We start from the raw sequence: 21,785 nt of genomic DNA, 5'->3' as shown, positions 1-21,785 counted from the left end.
ATACCCCAACTAGAGAACAAGGATAAGTAGGATCACTGTGACATAAGCACTAACAGCTGACATGCTGTAAACCAGGTAGAAAGTTATTAATGTTGAACATTTTGTATTAGTCCAAATTTGCACTTCCAGCTCTGAACACAGCTACCATTTAGTCTCCATTCATGCAGCAAGGAAGTTCCAAGGCTTTCTCTTTTCACATTTCCATTACGGTGCATTATAATAATTTAAATTTTAGTACTTCATTTCTTTGTCTTTGCATTCCTGAAATGATCTTTGCAACGCATTCACTGCAATTTTTAATTATTAAGAAAAATTAATTTGTGATACAAAGACTTTGAATTTAGTGGAACAACAGGTTGATACGACTAATGTTTTCCATTATTGTCAAGTGCTTGTTGTTATAAGAGCATGTGAGGAGACAGAGTATGTTAATATAATTATTAGAAATGCTTTCTTTTTTTCTAGGTTTGAATGCCATGACCCATCACAAGAGTAGTGCTTGGTTTGTAGGCAGTGTAGTTAGCTGATTGTATCCATTGCTTCACAATCACTAACTTCACTGCCATCAAAACAAGGCACGGGATTCACTGCTCAGTACAGAAAACTGCACTACAAAACTTCCTTACAACATCCTTATTCCTAGTGCAAAATTATTAATAGTGTTTATTCATTTACAGCTTTATTTCCAGAATTTTAGCTGTCCAACAGAAGCTTATGGTATATGTTGACAATATAACATGAAATCTTAGATTTCTTGAAGTTGGTGCTACAATCCTTAGGAACCTTCCTGCAGCAAGAATGCTGTCTGTTGTGTTTAAATTGTTTAGCCACATGAAGACATTGTATACCTAATTGTTTTTCCACCAAGATTGGACTTAATTTTTTTTCACTTGTACCTTTCAGTTTACCCGTCTGCTATCGGAAAAATAATTTTCATGTAGATTTCATGTCTTATTTAACAAGCTAGTAAATGAAGGGGAGTTTGAGCAATGATTAAATATTAAACTCACCACATGCTATAAATGGTTTTTACCCCGATGGCTTTGCTTAACATTCAAGAATTTTAATAATGGAGAAAATACTTAATAGTCTTAGAACCTGCTCTAAGTGTTGGTTTGTTTTTTTTTAACAAAACGCGAGTCTTCATCCAAGTAGGAGTTGAAATGGAACTGTCTCTTACATCAGCCTTGTTACTAGGCAGTGTAGTTAGCTGATTGCCAAAAGTAACAATCACTAGCCACACAGCCAGGTAAAAAGGTTTGGAAGATATATGAATGGAATTTTGACCACAGAAGGCAGACAGAGTAACCTCTTTGCAGAAGCATCTAATAGACAGGCAAGATAGGGAACTAAAACAAGTGAAATGCACTGGATTGCCTGTCATACATGCAAGAGACATCAGTGCATCTGTCAAGCCAATTTCACTGCACCTTACTGTGTGATACACTTCATTGACAATTGTTTTGCATACAGGCCACTAAAAGACATGAGAACAAATGGAAAGGTTTTTTCTTCCCAAAATTTGCAGACATCAGCTCCCATTCTGATTGTGCTCATCTCAGCCTTACCTTGTCTGAAGCCACTGTTTTCACATTTACCTCCATTTCCTCTTGTTGAATAAATAAAATTGAGGTCTCTGATGGCATCTATTTCCTGTTCATAGAGAGGCCCGAGGCTAGACTTGAGCGAAAATGGCCTGAACACACTTGAAATGAGATTTACAATGTGGTCAGCCTTCTGGTTTTCCATGTTTACTGTGACAGGCAGTGTGTCCCTTACCATGCAGCTGGTCCAGGCTCCCCAGGCACGCCTGTGCTGCTGTGTTCCCCTTGAGATAGCTTCACACCTTCACTACAGTCGTCCCTCCTGGGACCCAGATGCCTGTGACAGCAGGGAAAAGGGAAGGGCCCCAGCAGAGAGGTCAGGGGTACCTACCGCTGCCCCATGTGGTACCACAGGAACAGAGCCAGGACAGCATCTGATGGTGCCCAATGGGGTGCCCACACCTTCTCTGGGGCCTCACACATCCTCCCAAAGCCCTGTGCTCTCCTGGGAGCCCCACACCTTTTGCCAAGCCCTGCACCCTCTCCAGACCCCCCCCCCACCTCTCTAGGGCCTCGTGCTCTCCCTGCACCGCCACCTGCCACCTTCCCAGCTGCCCTTAATGTGATTTTACTTTCCAGAGAGAGGCACTGCTCCCCAGGGCCCACAAGTTTCTAGAAGTAAGTATGAAGTACTGCGTGCCTTCAGCTTGCTAAGCCTAGGTTTTTGCGTGCCATCAATCTGGTATGCAACCGCTCACCTAGCACTTTAGTTAATGGTTCCTGTAGTCTGTAACTGGTGAATAGAATCGATAAAATCTGGCATGCTATGAGGTATACATGTTTATGCAGTGACTCAAGCATTACATTGGCTGTGAAAACCAGCAAAATAAGTAACATGGTATCCAAATCGCTGAAGCTCATCTCCCATAAAACAGTGGGATTGGACCAAGTATATAGAGATTGGGGGTTCTCCTACTACTTTACCAAGAAAGAGGAGATGCAGACAACAGTTGTGCTTGCTATTGAGACATGGGTGAATTAGTGTTGCACAGATTTACCATGAATACAATTCACACAAGTAATGGAAACCAAGACAACTAGTGTTAAATATTATAATAACATTTTCAGCCTGACTCTGTAAATTTTTTTTCCTCATTTTAGTAAAACGTTCTACGTTTTTACTGAAAAGCTTCTAGCTTATATTTGGGAAGCAGGCCAGATGAAAGCAATCTGCAAGAGGTGCAGAAAGGTGCTGAGGTCTGCAAGTCTTTCCCGCAAGTCAGCAATCCCTGTTTTCCAATTAATAATTCCAAAATGCATCTCATCCATTATCATCAATTAGCCTTCTTTCTGAATTCTGGATGAAGCTAGCAACAGTTCCCTGAATCTCCTGTTCAGTTTTCTAAAATTCAGTAACAACAGATGATAGCAAGGTTTTGCAGCTTTCAGCATCTGGCAGCCATAAAGATGACTGATCCATTTCAATGAGTAAATTACTTTAAACAACTACAGGACATGCCATAAGCCTCACCTAACTCTAAGAAAATAAAAATTAATGCGCTGAATGAAATAAGAATAATGTTCACATTATTAGCAGTCGTAGGTGTCATTTACTGGTCAAGTCCAGATTTCAGACTTGATTCAGACATTCTGTTCCTGCAGCATGTCCCCTGGAAGAGCAAAACCTGGAAGCTCTGTTGTGTAGATCAGGGAATTGAATGTTGTCTCTACAGGGACAGGGTTTTTTAGAAAGAAAGCTTAGCTGCATTAACACTGTTATTTCACAAACTGACAGTGAATTAATTTATTAGAAATGCTTATTTTAATTATTTAGCTAATTTCATATGAAACAGTCATGAGGCACATGGCAAAAAAGCTGTTGTCTTTTGGATGTTTATTTCACTGGACTATTCTGTAATCCATTAATTCCCACAAGCTTTACAGGATAGTGTATGGTTAACAAAGACATTTCAAAATTGTAAACATTGCAAATCTGAGTAAACACTTCCATGCATCTACAATAGGAATGCTTAGCTTGTCTGAATAGATCTTTGTACTGCTAGACACTTTTCCAATCTGGCCACATATTCTTTGGATCTTGGTCTTACTTGGCTATCTCTAGTTAGTAACTTCTAAGGTACCATCACTGAGCTTGACCTGTGGACTGCCTTCCTGACTTGAACTTGTACTGCCTCACCACCGCGAACTTGCCTGATGATCTGGTCTCTTGGTTGAACCTGGTTCCCACTCCCAGGCATGCGCTGTTTGCCTTACTCAGGTATTGTGTTTACATTAACTCCCCATACTAGTGAATAAAAATACAGCTTCCTATTGTGATCTGGGGCTCAGTTTTGCTTTTCTTTTTATCAGCTCAGGCATTTTACTTCCCTTTTCTGAAAGGGGAGTAACAGTAAGGGTTAAGAAATTGAATCCTAAAATATCGAGTGGGTGTTACTTTTCAATATCAGGACTCCCAAACATCTAGAGCTTGGGCTTTGTCTTTTATGCTGTCATTTACATCAACCTGTTGGGGGGAAAAAAAGTTGGCAAATTTTTTTTATTAGGCTTAAATCTGATTAAAACTGGAAAGGGTTGTTGAAGAAGCCACTTTAAATGATGAATATTGCTTAATTTCTAAAATCAAATTGCGTGGAAGAAATTGTCATCAGTCAAAAGAGACTGCTGCTCTAAAAACCAGGGGGTTTCCCCATCAGTTTTACCTCATCTTTTCTTAACCTATTCAGGATGGAAAAGAACAACTAAGAAATCTTTTTTAAAAGTGTTTGAGGGTATAACTGACTGTTTCTTGATGCTACATTTTTTTTTTGTATGAGTATGTATATAATTTAGTCAGATACAACACACTGGCCTTGATTACTTTCTCCAAGACAACAGAATAGAAGAGTCATTGAGAATGGATTGTGTGTCTTCTTGCAAACTATCTCAAAAGGATGATTAAATCCATCAAAATTTTCACAGAAAATGTGGAGATGCTTGTGGGAGGAGCAAACAGGAACTGAAGCTTACCCCAGTGCTGGAGGCAGACGGGGAAAAGGGCAAATATGAGAAACTGTGGAATCTTGAAAACTAGAAGAACTTGGGACTGAGAACAGAAACACAGCAGAAGCAGTGACTATAGTGCTGTCAGAATGGCAGTGAGAACTGTGGCAGCACTTTGCTGAAGGTCCTGTATTCTATAGAGAGGTACATAATGAAAGGACCTCAGTTATTTAGATTAAACCAATTTTAATACAACTATGTGTAAGTGTCTAAATTTCTCAGTTTAATATGCCAAAGGAATCTTTACAGCCTGTCCATTGTTAGTTGCTTTGATTTTTTTCATTGTTGTCTTTGATTTTTTTTTCACTGTTGTCTTTAGGTTTTTTTCCACTGAACCAGTAAAACTGAGTTTATAACAAAGTTATTAAACTGGCTGCAGGTTTCACGTGCTCTGCTCCCTAAAAAGCTCTCATAAACTAAATTTGAGCAATAAAAGAAATAAGTCCATTTAGGGATTCTTATTGTTATCAGTAGTGAACTCTAGATTTACTGATTTATAATGGTTTTCCTTGGCCTAGCCAGACGTTTATCAGGAGAATTATATTCAAGAATAAGGGGTCTGTATTACATTAAGGCACTTCTTTCCTTCAGTTGTAATTCACAAGATACAAAGCAGAGACAGATGAATTTTTACTCCATATAAGGTTAAACATCTGTCCTTCTGAAGAACTACATACCCTAATTCATGCAATTTCATTACTCAATAATAGAAGGTAGAACTGAAATTTTAAAGCTGATAATTGTAGTGATTTGAGAAGTAACTTGGAAAACAAGATTTCAAACGATACTTACTCATTTGAGACATAACAGCCTCCTTTTTCTTCCTCCTTATTTGAGCTTTTAAGTTGGTTCATATTAAGTACTTCCTCTCTCAAAATTTATTAAAATGCTGAACCGAGTATATCTGCTTTGTCCAAACTCTATGCTTTAATGCTAGGCCCGAAACAGAACTTCTGTCCTTCTGACACAGTAACTCACACGAGTTTAATACTTTGGACTACTCAGGTACCATATTAGCACGTTAAAAAACCCCAAACTCTTCACTATTGCTAGCGTAGCCTTTTGTTTCAGTGTATGTATAAAGCTGTTTTCTAGGATAAACAATAAGTTTAGAATCAACTAATGACAATTAATAAGTCTTTCTCTGTTTTTAGAAAGAGCTGATTTCTCATCCACATAATCCAAAGATCGAAACTGATCAAGTAAGGTAAAGAAAATAATTAAAATAAGTCTGGTTTTGTGAGGTTTTTTTCCTCTGTCTAAATAGTCAAGCCCTATTTTGGGGGAAAAGATGTTTTGGTTTTATTATTATTTTCAAAATAACTACTCCATTTTATCCTTTATTAACACCTATTATTATAAATTTAGGCATGAAAGGCCAAAAGTCTTCTGCTATTGTTCTGTACTTTACTCCTTTACTTTGTATATATGTTCCATTTATTACTGAATAGTGGAAGTTTAGACATTTTTTAAAAAGCTTTGAGGACTTTAATTTTGCTATTCTGGAATTCAGAAAGTCAGGATGAAGGCCAGTTGTCAAAGTGTCTCCATATTTCTCGAAGGGCCAGGAAATATCAGGTTCAAAAAAATATGCTTTTTCCCTTAAAGCACATCAGCGCTGCCTTGTCTATCCCAAAATCTTAATATCCTTCCTCAAACATGGTTGCATCAGTCAGACGGGAGCTATGAGGGCAGTCCTAAAGGTGCATTTGAGCCACGGGCTAAGCTACAGTGTGAAGAGTTAAAGAGAATAGCTACACTTACTATGAAGTTGTTCCTTGTTCCTAAAAACCACCTCATGTTCAAAAATGCTGACAAGGTACCTCACAGACCTTGATTCAGCAATTTCTTCCTTTTAATGAATGCCATTTAAATTATTTAAGTGAGGCCATTTTTCTCACACTGGCACCGGTTTAAGCAAGATGGTGTCAGTGAATATCCACAACTTAAAGACTAAGCAATGAATCTGCAGCTTACATCTTCCTTCCAACTTAACATATGGATATGAAAGCTGAGAAATGACTGACAACAATTCATTCTGAAAGCAAATATCTCAGGAAAACACTGGGCATCAGGTGGAATTAATTTGTAGCATGACTATTACTCTGAAGTTAGCTATAAAAGAGAAATAGAAGTATCAGGAACAAGTGAAAAGGCTGAAGGTGTAATGTCTGCTGAGGGGAGCAGCTGCAGGAGTAGGTATAAGGGAAGGACCTACAGAATCCTTCCTGCCATCATCAGATAGTTACAGAAGGAAAGTTTAACCTGTCTTGAAGCTGTGCCAAGGACAACTGGTGGAGCTCTTTACTTGAAATGATAGTGAATTGCATGGGGACAGTTAAGATTCATGCTTTATGTAGCAGCTTATGGCCTGTGAAGAAAACTGTAGTCCAGTTTAACAAACTGTCACATTTTTTCTTGTAAACATTGTAATCTGAAAAATACGCTTCACTGTATCGACTGAAGCAAACTTACCCAGAGCACAGGGTATTGATCACTGCTGTATTTAATTAGAATAATTGTGTTTTTGTAATGGTCTGCTAGCACTCATTACTAGGAAATATGACCATACCAATTTTACTAATGTCTTATAAAATATTTATAGTCTGTATTGACCAGAATGAGCCCTGTTTCCAGTGGCAACTCAGATGAATGGCTGATAAAATATTTCATATTTTGAGAAAAGCTACATTTGTAAAAACATTTTCCATGAGCAGAACACACTCTCTTCCTGATTCTTTTTTTCCTTCAGAAGGTCCTCTTTTCTTGATCATCTTTTTCCTGATTTCAGCACACTCATGATTTGTGTATGTATTTTCAGAGGTCTCACTTTCCAAGTGCTTAAAAATAGAAATAATGATTTCTTCCTTACCAGTAATTCAAGAAAGTATGTTGATAATGCTGCTACTACTTTGCATGGATATATTCAAAAGATTTCTTTTCCTGCAGAGCCATTAGAGAAATGCTTTCCAACGGATTTAGAATACAAACATGCTGAAGAGAGGATAGACGGCTAAAAAGATTAGCAGGGTGGTTTAAGCTGTGTTACAAAAATACCTACAGCTGTAAGGAAGGTGAGTTTTTGTTTAATTTCTAGAAACACTGTAATTATTTTTGTTACTTTGGTCTGCAAAACAAGAAAAGCTCCCCAAACTGGATTTCCTTTGTCAAAAGTTCTCCAAAGAACGAATGTATGAGTGGAGCTTCAAGATAATGAAGATTGGCTTGAAAAAGGCTTGACTTCAATCTTACAACTCAGGCTAGCCAATACAGTTCTTCCCTGTATCTGAGGCTTTTCCAATTATATTACCTAACAGTTTGGAAATAGTTAAATGCATACGTCACTTTCACGGACCTACCTCACTTTGAGCTGTTTTATCTTCTAAAATACATGAAATGAAATGCAAAACTCTCTTACCAAAATATTAGTCCTCATTAAAGTTCATGAAACCAGTTGTATTGTTCATGTCTGTAAAGTCACTCAAGTGTCTAGTTGTTTACTAAATCCAAACCTTGATCACCAAGGACTCGGGATATGTAAAAGTTCAGTTCCAGAGTACCACTGATGGGTGCGTTTCACAGACACGACACACACTGCAGAGCCATAGCCTTAGTTCAGCTCTAACACCTACCTGTGAGATTCCTGACTTCTGGTGACCTGGAGTGGAATGTCTCAACGATATTTTGATATCTTTCTCTATTTAAGATACTGATTTCAGAAATAGTTTCTCCAACTGGGCTCCAAGAGTTGGCCAACGTTTTAAGTCTTTCATTAAGTCATTAATCTCCTATTTTAAAACATCGACCCCAGCTAGTATCTGTCTGTGCAAAAACTGTAGCTCTCAAAGCTCCTGCATCCGTTCATTTTGTTGCTCTGCCCATTACTGCAAAATGCAAAAAGCTCTTCGAATCTGGGCCATTAAAATCTTAGCTGGAGAGCTCGCGTTCCCGGAAACAGGTGCGTAGCAGCTTCCCAGCCACCAGGAAGCAGGCTCAGCACTTAGTAATCTCGGAAACAAAGTTCCCGTGTTTTCAGTCCTGAAGCGGTTTGTTAAAGGCAGCTGCGCGTCAGTAGGGGGACGGTCAGCCTTTGGTTTCAGGGACTGCAAGTGTGGTTTCTCTCACTTATGCTTTGTGGTGGATGGAGACGTCTCCTGTGCTCACGCCTTGTCGTTTGTGCGTGGGACCGACCGCGGAGTTACAAAGCTGGCGGTGGGGGGCCGCAGGGAGAGGCGCGGGAGGCAGATGCCGCCGGGGGAAGAGATGCGCAGCGAGGGAGGCGAGGCGCGTCCCGTCCCGTCCCCTCCCGCGGCTTTGGCTGGGCGCTCCGCCGCTGCCGCCTCCTCCCCGCGCAGGGGCTGAGCCGGGCCTGGCCCGGAGCCGAGGGGCGGGAGGAGGCGGCGGCTCCTCCCCGCTCCCTCCCCCCTCGCCCGGCACCCGGGCCTCGGGCCACTCGCATGGGGCCGGGCGGTGCAGCGGGCCGGGCGCCCAGCGCACGCCGACGGAGCCGGGGACGATGCTGGCGGTCGCGGCCCTGTGCGCCGCGGCGCTGGGCTGGGCTGCGGGGGCACGGCTGCTCAGCGGTAAGGCGGGGCGGGCTGGCGGTCCCTTCGCCTGCCCGGCTCCGCGGAGCGGGGTAGCGCTGCGGGTGCCGGCGAGCGCGGGGTGCGGGGCTCGCAGCCCGGTGGAGACTCGTCCGCCGGCTTGGAGCGGCCGCTCCCCGCTCGCGGCGGGAGGGTTTGGCTGCCTGGGACAGGCGTTTCGACACGGGCAAGGATGTGCATGCCCTCATTTTGCCCTACTGACTCCCCGGCGGGAGCAAGCCCTGCCCTGGGGAGGTCCCCTCCGTGTTGGGTGGGAGCACCCCTGTGTCCCCGGTCGTGGAGGGGGCACGCCGGTAGTCCAGTTTCCTGGAGCCCTTCTGCGCTCTCTGCTGCGTTTCTGCCTCGGTTCTAGAAGTTTTAAACGCTGCCCTGGCTGACAGAACTAGTCTTGGCATCCGAACCTCAGTGGCAATTACCGCCCTGTCTGAGTTTCCAGCGACCACTAGGTTGTCTTGCTCTTGTGCTGCAAAGTCTCTTTTGATTATCAGTCTGTCCTGGTTTTGTGCAAATGAACGTCACCTATTTAGACGCCTTTCGTAGGAATAGATGTATGGCAGCTCAAGGCTGGACTAGCAGTATTTTTGGATGTAGTGCCCAAAACTAGGTAGTCTAGTCTGGTTTTAGGGCACAGAATAGCCAGTCTGGGGGAAGTTTCTGCATGGCGTGATAGGCTGGTGTATTCAGCAGAAAGCCTCAACACTGTCACCCGTGAAATGCTCTTGTTATTCCAACATGAGGCAAATAGTTTTATTATATCTACAAATACGTTTTTAATTCTGCCATGCTCTTGTCTGAAGTAAGACTTTTGTGGGAGTGAGTTAGAGGGCTCAGCTGCCAGCTGTGGTGTTGGAGATGTATTTCTATTCACAAATTTTTTTTACTTCTCAGTATCATTGACTCATCCCTAGTCTTGCATTACCGAGGCTCGCTGAAGTCAGCAGGCTTTGAGGCAGATCCCATGTAGGCAATGAGGAGATAAGGGGAAAATACAAGGAACCCTTTCAGCACTCGTTAGAGCTACATATCCAACTGTTCTCTGTTACCTAAACTATATTTGGGAACCTAACTAGCAATGAAGCCTGGACAGAAGTCAACTACAATAATTTTTTCCTTAGCTGAAAGCAATGGCAATTTTGGCTGGTTTTCTGCCAGTTAATGGGGAAAAAAAACCAAACATGTTTGCGTATCGGAAAAGAACCCGAGTGCAGTTTATGACACTATTTCTAGACGGTTGCTGCAGTTTTTTTAATAACAATGTGCTGTGTTTTACTTATGTCTTTCACGATAGCAGTGGACATATCCCTCAAAAGAGGTAAGGTTTTTTGCCTTTTTCACCCAGCCTGCATGAGTGTTAAGTTACAAAGAGAAACACAAGTTATGCGTAGAGATGTATTTTTAAATACTGCTTTTGCAGTACAGCCAGTTTTAATTTCTGTGTAGAATGTTAGGAGGCCTTGTGGTTCTGAGTACTTAGCTGTTCAAAAATTCCAGTACAAAAGGTGTTTAAATTCCCACTCTCAGAGTGGCTATGCAGGAACATGTAAGAATAAAGAAAAGACAGCATATATCCCATGGAGTGGTTTATAATGACCTGTCCTCACATCCCATTTGTTCTGAGTACATTTTAATGTTGGTAAATGTTTTTGTTCTGTAAAAACATGTAGGTTAGCAGATTGTGTCTGCAGTGTGTTTGAAAAGAATATTTACTGAGTAAAACAAAACTGTTTGTTTCCACAGTCTAAACACTGGGACTTTTCTGCTGAGAAACACACAAGTGCATAATTTTAGATTATGTGTCTTTTCGCTTTGATCTTTACTTTCCTTATAATCAAAATAAGCCATGCTGCTTCATGCATGAGAAAGTCCTTGGCTTATGACAGTCTGAAAACAGACATTGTTTACTTCCTGGGCAGTCAGTAACATTACAGTGCAGAGCAATGCTTACAACGGGACTGTGCGAACACATCTTGATAGACTGCAGCATATACTCCATGAAACTGATAACATATACCCCAGAAGATAAATTATTGTTATCTCTGCCTGCGTAAGGGGATCTTTAATTTTAGCCATTTAAATTCCTTAATAATAATAATTTTAAAAAGCCTCCTTGAACCTTTTTAAAGGACCTCCCTTTTGAAAGGGTTGCACATGTCAGCTTGCTCTCCAGCTCAGCATTGCTTCTTTGTAAGGAACTCTTAGGGCCTTCAAATTGCAGAACACTCATGAAGGAGCTGAGAAGTGCAGGACACGAAAGAACAGTGCTGTGCAGGTCAACCTAAACTGTTACATGTGGTGAGAAGAGCTTGGAGATGCTGTTTGCCAGTCCAGTAACACAAGAGGCTTTTTAACCTGTGTTGCATTTTCCATATAAACTATCCTACAGTGCAAAACTCAGCCAAATGGAAGTATTAGCATTCGCTTTTGGTATTAACAGGCATAGTTTCTGTAACAGGTTTCTTTCAATTTCTGCAGGACAGACAGTTTGCCGGGGTGGAACACAGCTACCGTGCTACAAAATAGTGTACTTTCATGATGCTTCACGCAGGATCAGCTATGAAGAAGCACACCTTGCCTGCAGAGCTGATGGCGGACATCTAGTCAGTATTGAAACAGAAGCAGAGCAAAGACTGATTGAAAAATTTATTGAGAGTCTCTTAGCTTCTGATGGAGATTTTTGGATAGGGCTTAGAAGGAAAAAGGAGGAGGTAGAAAATAGTACAGAGTGTCAGAACCTCTACTTCTGGTCAGATGGCAGCTCATCCAAGTTCCGGTAGGTACCCGTGAGTGAGACTGGGAAGCAACCTAGTCAGAGACTGTCACCTGCTTTAGCAAGCAGAAAGGATTCTTTCAAAAGAATCGAGCAGTGTTGTCCCAGCTGTCATCTCTGTTCTTTCTGCAGTCACTGAAGAGTGGTAGTATCTCTAGAGAGTGATTCATCCCATCCAGATGTAAGGGGTAGACAAATTACCTTCTAGAGACCCTCCTCTCTCTCTGTTGCTCTGAGACACTTAGAGTGTCTAGCTTGGGCTAGATTGATAATTTTTGATTGCTAAATGGAGGCAGAAGAACACGTGATCTGGTCTTAAAAATCTCTGATTTGGCATGTACAAAATACATGCTTTGACTTGAAGGTTCCTGCACTGCAGATCCCCTGAAGTTTTGTCACTGATGTCCTAAGCGATGGGGCCTTCTCCTTCTACTGGCTGAGGGAATAGCATTGAGACAGTAAAATCGGAGAGCTGTAGTATTTATTGTAGACGAAGAAAATCAAAATTTTCACACTTGTTAGATTTCTGCCTCCTTGTCTTAAGGCAAGCAGATCCACAGTGTTTGCTGTAATTAAAATATAAAAGCAACAACATCTACAACCAATACAAGTTTCCTGGAGATGTTTTCAGTACTTTCACATTTCTGTCCAGCCTAGAACCAAAACGTGTTTAGCCTCAAAAATGCTGATAAATTATGATTTTATTTCAATCTTGAGTCACAGTTTTCTAGACAAAAGATATTCTTAGATCATTTTGATAGATGATTTTGCACGGGTCTGAAATTGTGTAGAGAAAGTCAAAGTGCTCTTGAGCCTTGCAGAGAGGAGTTTCAGGCAATGAGGTACTCAGCCCTTCACTCCCTAGTATTTGTTGAACACGTTGCTTACTGAGTTTTCTTTGAAAATTGACAATTCCAAAAAGAGAAGGTGCACTGTAAATAATTGTATTGTTATTGTTCCTACTTTTGCACAGTGGAAGCGGCGGGTCAGGGTGGAGTATACTGAGCTGTAATCCTCTTCAGTTCTGCCCTCTGTGGTGCCCTGTGTGCAGTACTCCCATCTGAGCTTCTGCAGTACCATGGAAAGTGATGTCAAGTCTTACTTGACATGTTTGTTGTATCTTCTTAGGAACTGGTATGTAGATGAGCCATCCTGTGGGAGTGAAATCTGTGTTGTGATGTACCACCAGCCATCTGCCCCACCAGGTGTTGGAGGTCCTTACATGTTCCAGTGGAACGATGACAGATGCAACATGAAAAATAACTTCATTTGCAGATATTCTCTTGGTAATGAGTCATTCTGTGGCTTTAAAAACCAACCTGCTCCCAGTCCCCAAGAGGAGGTATGAGGAGATTGCAGTAACAGATAGGGAAACCCTTTCTTAGCTTCACTGAAAAGATCTAGTGGGAGACAAGTATCTTTAAATTTATGCAAGTCCTTGGGAAACCAGTCTCAGTATCTAATATCTGTAGCCACTTGCTTGTGACTTATACAGATTCTCAGGGATTTTTTGTAAAGTATTGGAGATCTCAAATGGGGCCTGAGGGAGAGAACACGAAAGAAGGGTGGTCATGTTATTAGACTATATTCAGTATACTTGGTGTCCCTACTCAAGCTTATAAGGATATTCTGCATATCTTTTTTTCTTTTAGAGAAGCCGACAAATGCTCCAATAGAGAATTCTCAAAGAGGTAAGTTACAGATATTTGTTTGTGGCTTTTTTTAATGATATCCTAACCTTCAGTAGGAATACTCTGTTACATTTATTGTCAAGTACGCTTACAAACTGAAAACTTACCGAGCGAGAAGCTTCCCTGCAGTTTGCACTTCCCTTGTGCTATTCTATAATCCATTCTGCAGGAATACATTCTTGCTGTTGTTGATGCAGTATCCCTGGGACCGTTGGTCATGCTGCAGAAATCTAAGCAAAAGACTACCAGTACACCTTACACGTCTTTGCAGCTGGCAGTGTTTTCAATCTCCTCGCACCCTCTCTTTTTATGATTCCTAAACCCTTTCAAATAACATCTGCAATATTAATTAAGCTGTTTCTTTCCAGATGTTGCAACAGAGTCCTTGAACGCAGTATTCCCAGAAGAACGCCGTAAGAAAGATGCTAATGTAACAGTTGTAGAAGCCAAAGGTGTGTTGTGCATTCAACAACTGGCCTGCTCTCTCTCTAACTACACAGGCCCACATTTCTCCCGCGTGGCTGCAAACAGTTCACATTTCAGTTTGAAGTATTTGACCCAAAATGTCAGAAGACTGAGTTTAGACAACTGCATCTGAAAAAAACTTCCCTCAAATCTTTTCCGGTACAAACCTAAACCGATTGCTTTGGCTACCAAAATGTTTTAAATCTAAAGCTGTGCCAAGTATTTTGGGTTTGAGAAAGGTACTTTTAATTTGTTGAATCACTTTTGAATGTCTAAATTGTTAATGTTTTGTTTGTAAGTCTATTATTAACTATGAAAAACTTCCAATTTCTTCTTACCACACTCACTTGCCCCCTGCAAATACACAGATCATAAAAGACATTTTGCTTCCTGAAATCTTTTGGCTGCGGGTTTCTGAGCTTTTGAAAGACAGCGCATCTCATTAACTTGCACTCCGTTGCTTCCTTACAGTGAGACAGAGAGGCTTGTGGTTCCTCACCTTGAATATTTGAGCTTGTTTTACTTTAACCCGCTTAACAAGATGATCGGTCTCTGTTAGACTTGCTGCCTTTGAGAAGAAGTAGGTGCTGCTAGGTTATGAACAAGACTAGAAGCCCACTGAGGTGTGATGATGCTGCCTTTTGCAACCACTAGTTTTTCTATGAAGTTCTGTGCACGTCAAATGTGACTGGAGGTGAATAAAAGCCGAAATCTCATTTTTACCCCTAGAATCTGTTCAGAGTCTTGCCTACATCCTCATTCCCAGCATTCCTGTGCTGCTTCTCCTGATGGTCATTTCAGCCACCTTCTGTTTTTGGCTTTTTGCGAAGAGGTAAGTGACATTTTTGTGTAAAAAGTGAACCTGCGATATCTTATCCTGGCAATCATTTTACAGCTAGCTTCAGGATCCTGTAAGATGCTCTGGAAAGGAGTTCTTTCAGTCAAATAAGTGTTTAAAAGGAGGCATGGATGCTTCAGGCTGAGATACTTGTGAAGTAAAAATTTAAGTAAATCACATTATGCCATTTTATTATGTTCACAGACATATAGTAGGTAGGGGATAGTGTAAAACAAGATGATGATTTTGAAGCGTTAGCACTTTTCTTATTAAAGATTTAAATTACCAAAAGATCCCCTTCAAAAGTGAAAGACATAGTAATAGAAATAAAAGGATATACGTTTTGAGCACATAACATTTACCAGTTTCCTCTCCTTGCTTTCCCTGCGTGCGCAGTACCTCTGGCGAGGACTGGCTGTGGTTTTGGGAGTGTCAGTGCTGCTTCAGCATCTCCGCTGGTAGCAGGGTGCAAGGGGTACCTCAGCAGGTCCTGCCATGGGACTACTACCCCAGGTGTGGAGCCTGCTGCCACACACGTGGAATGGCAAGTAATAATGAATGTCATCCTGAGTCTAGGCTCTGAGTGTCAGCTTTCCTCAAGGGTCATCACTAAATTACTGTGAGAGCACTGTGGTATTGTTTTGATTTGCCTCTGTAAAAACGTGTATTATACTTGTTCTCGTTCCTCCATCCCTAAGGAGACAAGAGCGAATAGATGCAAGCCCAAAGGAGGAAGATGCATGGCTGCCTAACCCCAGGAGGAACAGTCCAAACCTGGATATTTATAAAGTAATCAAGAAGCAATCGGAAGCAGATCTGGCTGGAACCAGGCCTGACACTAAGAATTCTTCCTTCCGTATACAGGAAGATAAGGTGCTTGACAACCTCTCCAGGGATTACGATGATGCGGCAATGAATACATCAACAAGTGGCTTTGTGACGTTGGCCAGCACTGAAAGTGGCTTTGTGACCAATGATATCTATGAGCTGTGTGGAGATCATGTGGGGAGGAGCAAGGAATCTGCCTGGGTGGAGAATGAGATTTATGGATATTAAGGAAATGGACAAAAAAAGCCTGGAATATAGATGACAAAGTGAATATCAATGCAAGTTAACTTGCTCTCCCTATGCACTTGTTTTAATAACAGTATATGTGATGTTTATCCTCATTTTGCGTTGTCCCCATATTCTTCTCTTTTTTTGAAAGAATAGGGGTTTTTAAAGATCCAAACTGAAAAGAATATATATACTTTGCTTTGCATCAAGCCCCCTTTTGCCGCAGGAATGGCTTGTTATTACTCTTTATTCTTTTTTGTACTCCAGAGATATGCCTTTGAAACTAAAGGACAATCCAAAATCCCTATTTATATAACTGACCTACTAATCCTCAAAGGTGTTAAAAGTCAAAAGTCAATCACTGGTCACACTTGGATTTTCATAGGTGTCCCACAGGAAACTGCCATGGTTGCAGGTTGGTTGTTGTTTCCATGTCAGCCCGTATTCCAGCTGTGTTGGCCTCCTGCCCCATCTGCCTACGACACTGACAGACACGTCAAAACAAGGACAGTAGTGTGGTTTCTGCTTCTTTTCCTCCCTCCTAGTTCTTACTGACAAGGCAGTGTATGTGACTCACAGCACATAACTCTGTGTTACTTACACCAGTAGGTTGGTTTTAAAAGAATCCCACTAAGTGCTTTGATGTCATAAGGCTAACTGTTTTCCCTCACTTATCCTCTGGCAAAAGGAATTGCAAAACAAGGAACAAGGCACTTCTCTAAAGGAAGGGAATGGGGTACTCCAAAACATTCTGATTGGTCTCGGGAATTACAGCAGCCTGGTTAGCTGTCCAGAGATATGCTAATTTGGCCTAAATGACAAACTGAGTACCAATTCCTTTCTTGTAGAAGGAATAGGCAGTTGCAGTTTTATTCCAGATCTTTTTCTTCCTTGGGCCCATGACACGTACTGAATTCCATGAAGACTGACATCCTGATGTTAATCTCCATAGAGATGGAATTTATTTATTCCATAGAGATGAATTTTATGAAAAGGTAGGTGAACATAAAGAATAATAAATTGTCTGTTGTCTATTTACAGGGACTTCACATATTCCAGTACACAGATTAAGTAAGTATTAAGGTGAGGTACTGAGGATAGTTCATGGAATTTCCTCTCTGACAGTGTGGGGGAATGATACCTTATTTTACCACAGTTTTTAGGGTGTCATTTTGAAGCCGGTATTAGATACAGCCTATTTTCCTGCACCTTTGGAGGAGTAGAAATGAATGGCAGCAGGGCATAGCAACTGCCACACAACTAAATATAAGTTCAGGTGAAATGAGAGTTTTCCTATTAGATACGGGGAACAAGCAAGAGTATGAAGCAACACCATTTACTTCGGAAAGAATTCACAGTCTGTAGTTCACTGCTTGGCTTCTAAGGGAAAGAGACAAGTGATGATCCTTCACACTAAGGGTTTTTTCAGGTCATTATCTCTGATACATATTTTGTCCATGAGCCACGATCAGATCAATGTCTGTCTCCATTCTAAGGACTCAATGACTTTCATGGGAGCTTGGAGCTAACTCCCGTGGCAAGGTCTCTGCACTGTTGCATTTGTCAGTGCAGCTAAGTGTAACAGGAGTTTGGATAAAAACTGAGATTCATATTGACTTGAATATGCTCAGGGCATAAAGGTTCCATAAAGGACTACTTTCTGTAAAATATTTGATGTTAATAGCGAGATCTGCAAAATTGAAAATACATTTTAAAACTTAAGATTCCCCCCACTGAAATGAACAGGCACAATTCATTCCTGTGCCCCCCCAGCTGCTTCAGGCTATAGATGGACAACACAGCATTGTTTTGCACTTTCTGCTTTTTAAAGATGGTTGTCCTTACCTGAACACATTGATGTTAAATGGACATGTGGCATCTGGAGCACAGATTCTGCAGCAAGTGGTAGATTCTAAGGCAAAGACAGTGGCCATGAAGGACTGATAGCAGCAGTGTGGCCTCTGGATTTTTTTCAGTACAGAGCTAGCCTGAGTTTCTTCTGTGAATTGAGTCCAGCTGTTAATACTGAAGTAATGAATATGCTTAGAAGTTTGCATTCAGAGCTGTACAGCTTCTTGCTGGGGATCTTTGCATGTTCATAGCTGTGTATGTGTAGAAAGCACTGCAAAGTTAAGCCATTAAGATTTCTGTCCTGTCTGATCTGGTATGTCAGCTGTTTCGTACATTTGTTTGTTTATTCTCAAGGCAAATACAGTCAGCTTTGAGAAAACCAGCACATTTTGCTTTGTCTGCACTTAATTTATTTTCATTTATTCCAGTAATGGAGCTATTCCTTAAAAATGGAGTTTGTATCCCATTGAACTGAGAAAGATGTGGGAGTGCCACATAGACAACCAAGTATGTTGAATGTTGGGAAGCTGGACATCTGCACTGAAGAAGAGAAAGCATTTAGGACATTATCATGTATCTGGGGCCACTTGGATTCAGCTCTGTACTCTGTCTCAGTCTGCTCTTAACAACCGAGTGTCTCAGTCCCATGTGAAAAACAGAAATAACAGCATTTCACAGGCTTCCAGGGGTGCCTGGAATCTAAAAATGAGTGACTCTGAAGTGATTTTGAGACTGCAATAATGAGGCCTTGTAATTGACAAAATTTTAATGTTATTGTCCAGCAGATCTGTGCAGCAATTTTGACGCATGTCTAGACTAAATCATTATGTATAAAAATGTATTCGATTAAAGATACGGTTTGGTTAAGCAGTTCTGGTACCTGGCCCTGCGTCTAGCAAGTAATCTTTTTTTACTTATTCTGTCAGATCACGTTCGACCTTTTCACAAGCCAAATAAAAATAGTAAATGCCTGTTTATCTATCTGTCTGCGTATAAAAAACCTCCACAACACCCCAAGTTTTTCCATTCTGTATTGGTTGCAATTATATCAACTTTTCAACAAAGCTTTTGTCCCTATATCTCAGTCAAGTACAGGACTTCTGAACACAGGAGTACTTACTGCATTAAGACAAGAACTGCTGGTGACTGAAGTTAGTCCTCAGAGTTATGATTTAAACAGCCAAGGGAAATTTTTAAGCTTTATAGCCCTGCCTAGACTTCTCAAATCCTTAGTTCAGATTTACATAGTGGAGTCTTAAGCAATCTTGAAGATTGCCGTGTAACTCAGTCATTTCTCAGCCAAACACCCTTATTTAATAAACTGCGGTAATGTGGCAAGAAAAGATTTCTGTCCATCTCCTTTCTCTGGTTGAACGTTTTCATTAAGAGTATTTACTTTGTTTAGGATGCCTTTTGTACACTATGATGGACAGAAATGTGATGTGGTAGAGAAGTGCCAGTCTTCTGCTGGATGAGTTTTGCCTGAAGGCATACAGGATGTAATACAGAGCTAAAAGAAAGGTGCAGGTTGAGGCAATCTTGATGCTGTGAAATGCTTACTGAAGTCACAACTCTTCAGAATGCATTGTTAAGATCACAATTATTTCTGCTTTCTCTGTCTTTACGCTAGGGATTTGCTAAACTCCTCCAGGTTTTGGATCCATCTGGGTTTTGATTTGTTTTTTTTTCTTTGATCAGAGACCAGGTAATGGAGGGAGAATGACCAAGCAAATAAAACATGCTAAGCAGGAAGAAAAATATTACCTATTGCTCTGCAGGTGAGTATTTCTGGCTCTAGGAGAGCAACATTTTTGCTGCCTAACAAGTCTGGCTGTGAAGCATCTGAAATGAATTTATTTCTTGACAGGGTTCCCTAAAAGTTTGCTCTTCTCCATTGCACGTAAATAAATAAATAGGAAAATGAAGCAAAACCAATTTGCATACACTACCAGAAACAAAGGTGTGCCAAAGGCTTTGGCAGAAGGTGTTTTATGTGGGACTGAAACAACAGAAAGGAATGCAGGACGTGGCCATGAGTGCGCTCTGCCAATGTAAATATGCAGGAAGACATTTCTGGATCTGTGTGCTATTGCTGTCTATGGCAAACATGGAAATATTTTGGGTAGTTGCCACAGCTGCTTCTCTCACTTCCTGAATGTTCTAGTTGAGGTTGATGTGCACAATGGCTCCGTCCTGTGTATCTGCAGTATCACAGAGTGTCTGCCAATCTCACACTGTTCCTCCACCAGACAGCTGTGCAAGATGAAGCCCTGAAAGAAGTAACCCCTTTAAAAAACAAAACAAAACAAAACAAATCTTCTACCTGTTTTGAAAATGACATCCAGTTAGCAACCATGTCATCTGAAAAGCAAAATCCTGGTATGGGAGAGTAGTCATTGCTGGGTGCTTGCAAAATCCAGAATTTCTAATGCAGTAATTACTGTTCTTTTATCAAGCAATTGTGTGTCTGTCCACTTTTACTCTTGTATGCTCGGTCTTTTTTTTTTTTGGCAGGCACTAAGCATCTTTTAGGCACTGAAAAACAGGAAATGAGAGGAAAAAGCTCAAGCCAGATGTTGGAGCTTAGGTGGGTAAACATGTAAAGCCATATTTTGTCAACTAAGTATGTGCCCTGGTCTCTTGAGCTGCTGTCTTATTGAACTCGGGCAAAGGCGGCCGCATGCGTCCAGCATCTCTGGAAGTTATCAGAAGGCGATGTAGTTTTGTTTCTTTTCTTCGACATCTCCGTTTAGTAGAGCGTCGCAGCTGCAGCATGCCGTACAGGAACATTACCACAAGAGGGCATGCGGGCTCTACAGTTGGTGTCGTTCAGCCGGCTGTTGAAAACGGCCGGGAAGGGCTCCCCTGCACCGGCGTTTGCGAGAAGTGCCTCAACCACTTTCCTTGAAGCACAGCAAAAGCCACCAATGGCCGTTAAAGGCTGCTGTACAACGACTGGTTTTGTGACTGCAGTCCCTCTAGCAGCGTTATTAACAAACGTTTTTGCAACCTGAACTTTCAGGCCAAAAATCACATTGTGGTGTGCAGCACAGGAAAGGTTCTGCAAAAGTTTTCTATTGCAAACGCAAAATCTGCCTTAATAGCTGATTTTTGCACCAGTCTGGTGAGATTTTACATTGAATTTTATTACTAAAAATTTTATTCATAATAAAATGACTGGGAATGAGTATTAGGCAATATTTTGCACAATGTAGGAAAAGTTACTTTTAACACACCAAGCCTGCATCACGCTAGAATTATGGGTTGGCCAGTGTTTCAGATTTCGGAAAAAAATGAAGCATCCTATAGGGTGAAACAGGAGTGATATTTCACAAGTAGCAGCTCGGGATGACACAATTTTCTATTCAAGTAGGATTATGGTAAGGTGGCTCATGCACCTATCAATCATTTAAAAGGGTGGATGTCTGACTAACTCAAGTCATCAGTTAGTCATTGCCAGAAGTTCTTAAGGGGATAAATAGAACAGTAACAGCACGATTATTATCCATAGCAGTCTAAGTCAGCAGCGTCACCTCAAAATGTCATTCCTTAGAGGAATCTCATGAACTGCAAGTGCAGTGAAAGACAAGCATTAATTTTTCACAGAGGTCTTCAGTTCCCTTTGCAGAACAGTCATTGTTGTTTGACACATAACAAATTTAAACAACTTTCCACAAGTATGAGGCAGCTTTAAGCTTAAGACATACGTACAAAGGGAAAGCAAGAAGCAGTAGTTTGTTTCTTGCATTCTTCCACTCACATTTTCTGGCCGTGCTCTATTTTAAGCTGTATTTGTGTCCACTGTACTCTGTGTTGATAAAAGGTCTGTGCCTGTTGCTGAACGTGCAGCTGATTCAACAGGCAAGTGTGCTCTTTTACCATCAGCTTTTGGATATGCCTTGTTTAGTC

At 41.2% G+C, this 21,785-nt stretch overlaps 1 protein-coding gene across 2 annotated transcripts; it reads left to right on the top strand.

The window, feature by feature from the left end:
- Positions 1 to 9,120: 9,120 nt before the first annotated feature.
- On the top strand, positions 9,121 to 16,025 carry LAYN (layilin). 2 transcript variants are annotated; one of them, XM_086476915.1, is made up of 8 exons: positions 9,121 to 9,187; positions 10,497 to 10,520; positions 11,681 to 11,978; positions 13,104 to 13,261; positions 13,628 to 13,666; positions 14,035 to 14,118; positions 14,861 to 14,963; positions 15,668 to 16,025. In XM_086476915.1, the coding sequence occupies exons 1-8, from the start codon at positions 9,121 to 9,123 to the stop codon at positions 16,023 to 16,025; spliced, it is 1,131 nt and encodes a 376-aa protein (XP_086333041.1). The 2 variants fall into 2 exon arrangements, with proteins under 2 accessions (XP_086333041.1, XP_086333042.1); XM_086476916.1 differs by lacking the exon at positions 10,497 to 10,520.
- Positions 16,026 to 21,785: the final 5,760 nt, after the last annotated feature.

Source organism: Leptosomus discolor, chromosome 22 (genome assembly GCF_034619465.1).
Source record: "Leptosomus discolor isolate bLepDis1 chromosome 22, bLepDis1.hap2, whole genome shotgun sequence".
NCBI lineage: Eukaryota > Metazoa > Chordata > Aves > Leptosomiformes > Leptosomidae > Leptosomus > Leptosomus discolor.
Note: the sequence above shows the minus strand (reverse complement) of the source record. Positions and strands in the feature narration are given on the sequence as shown.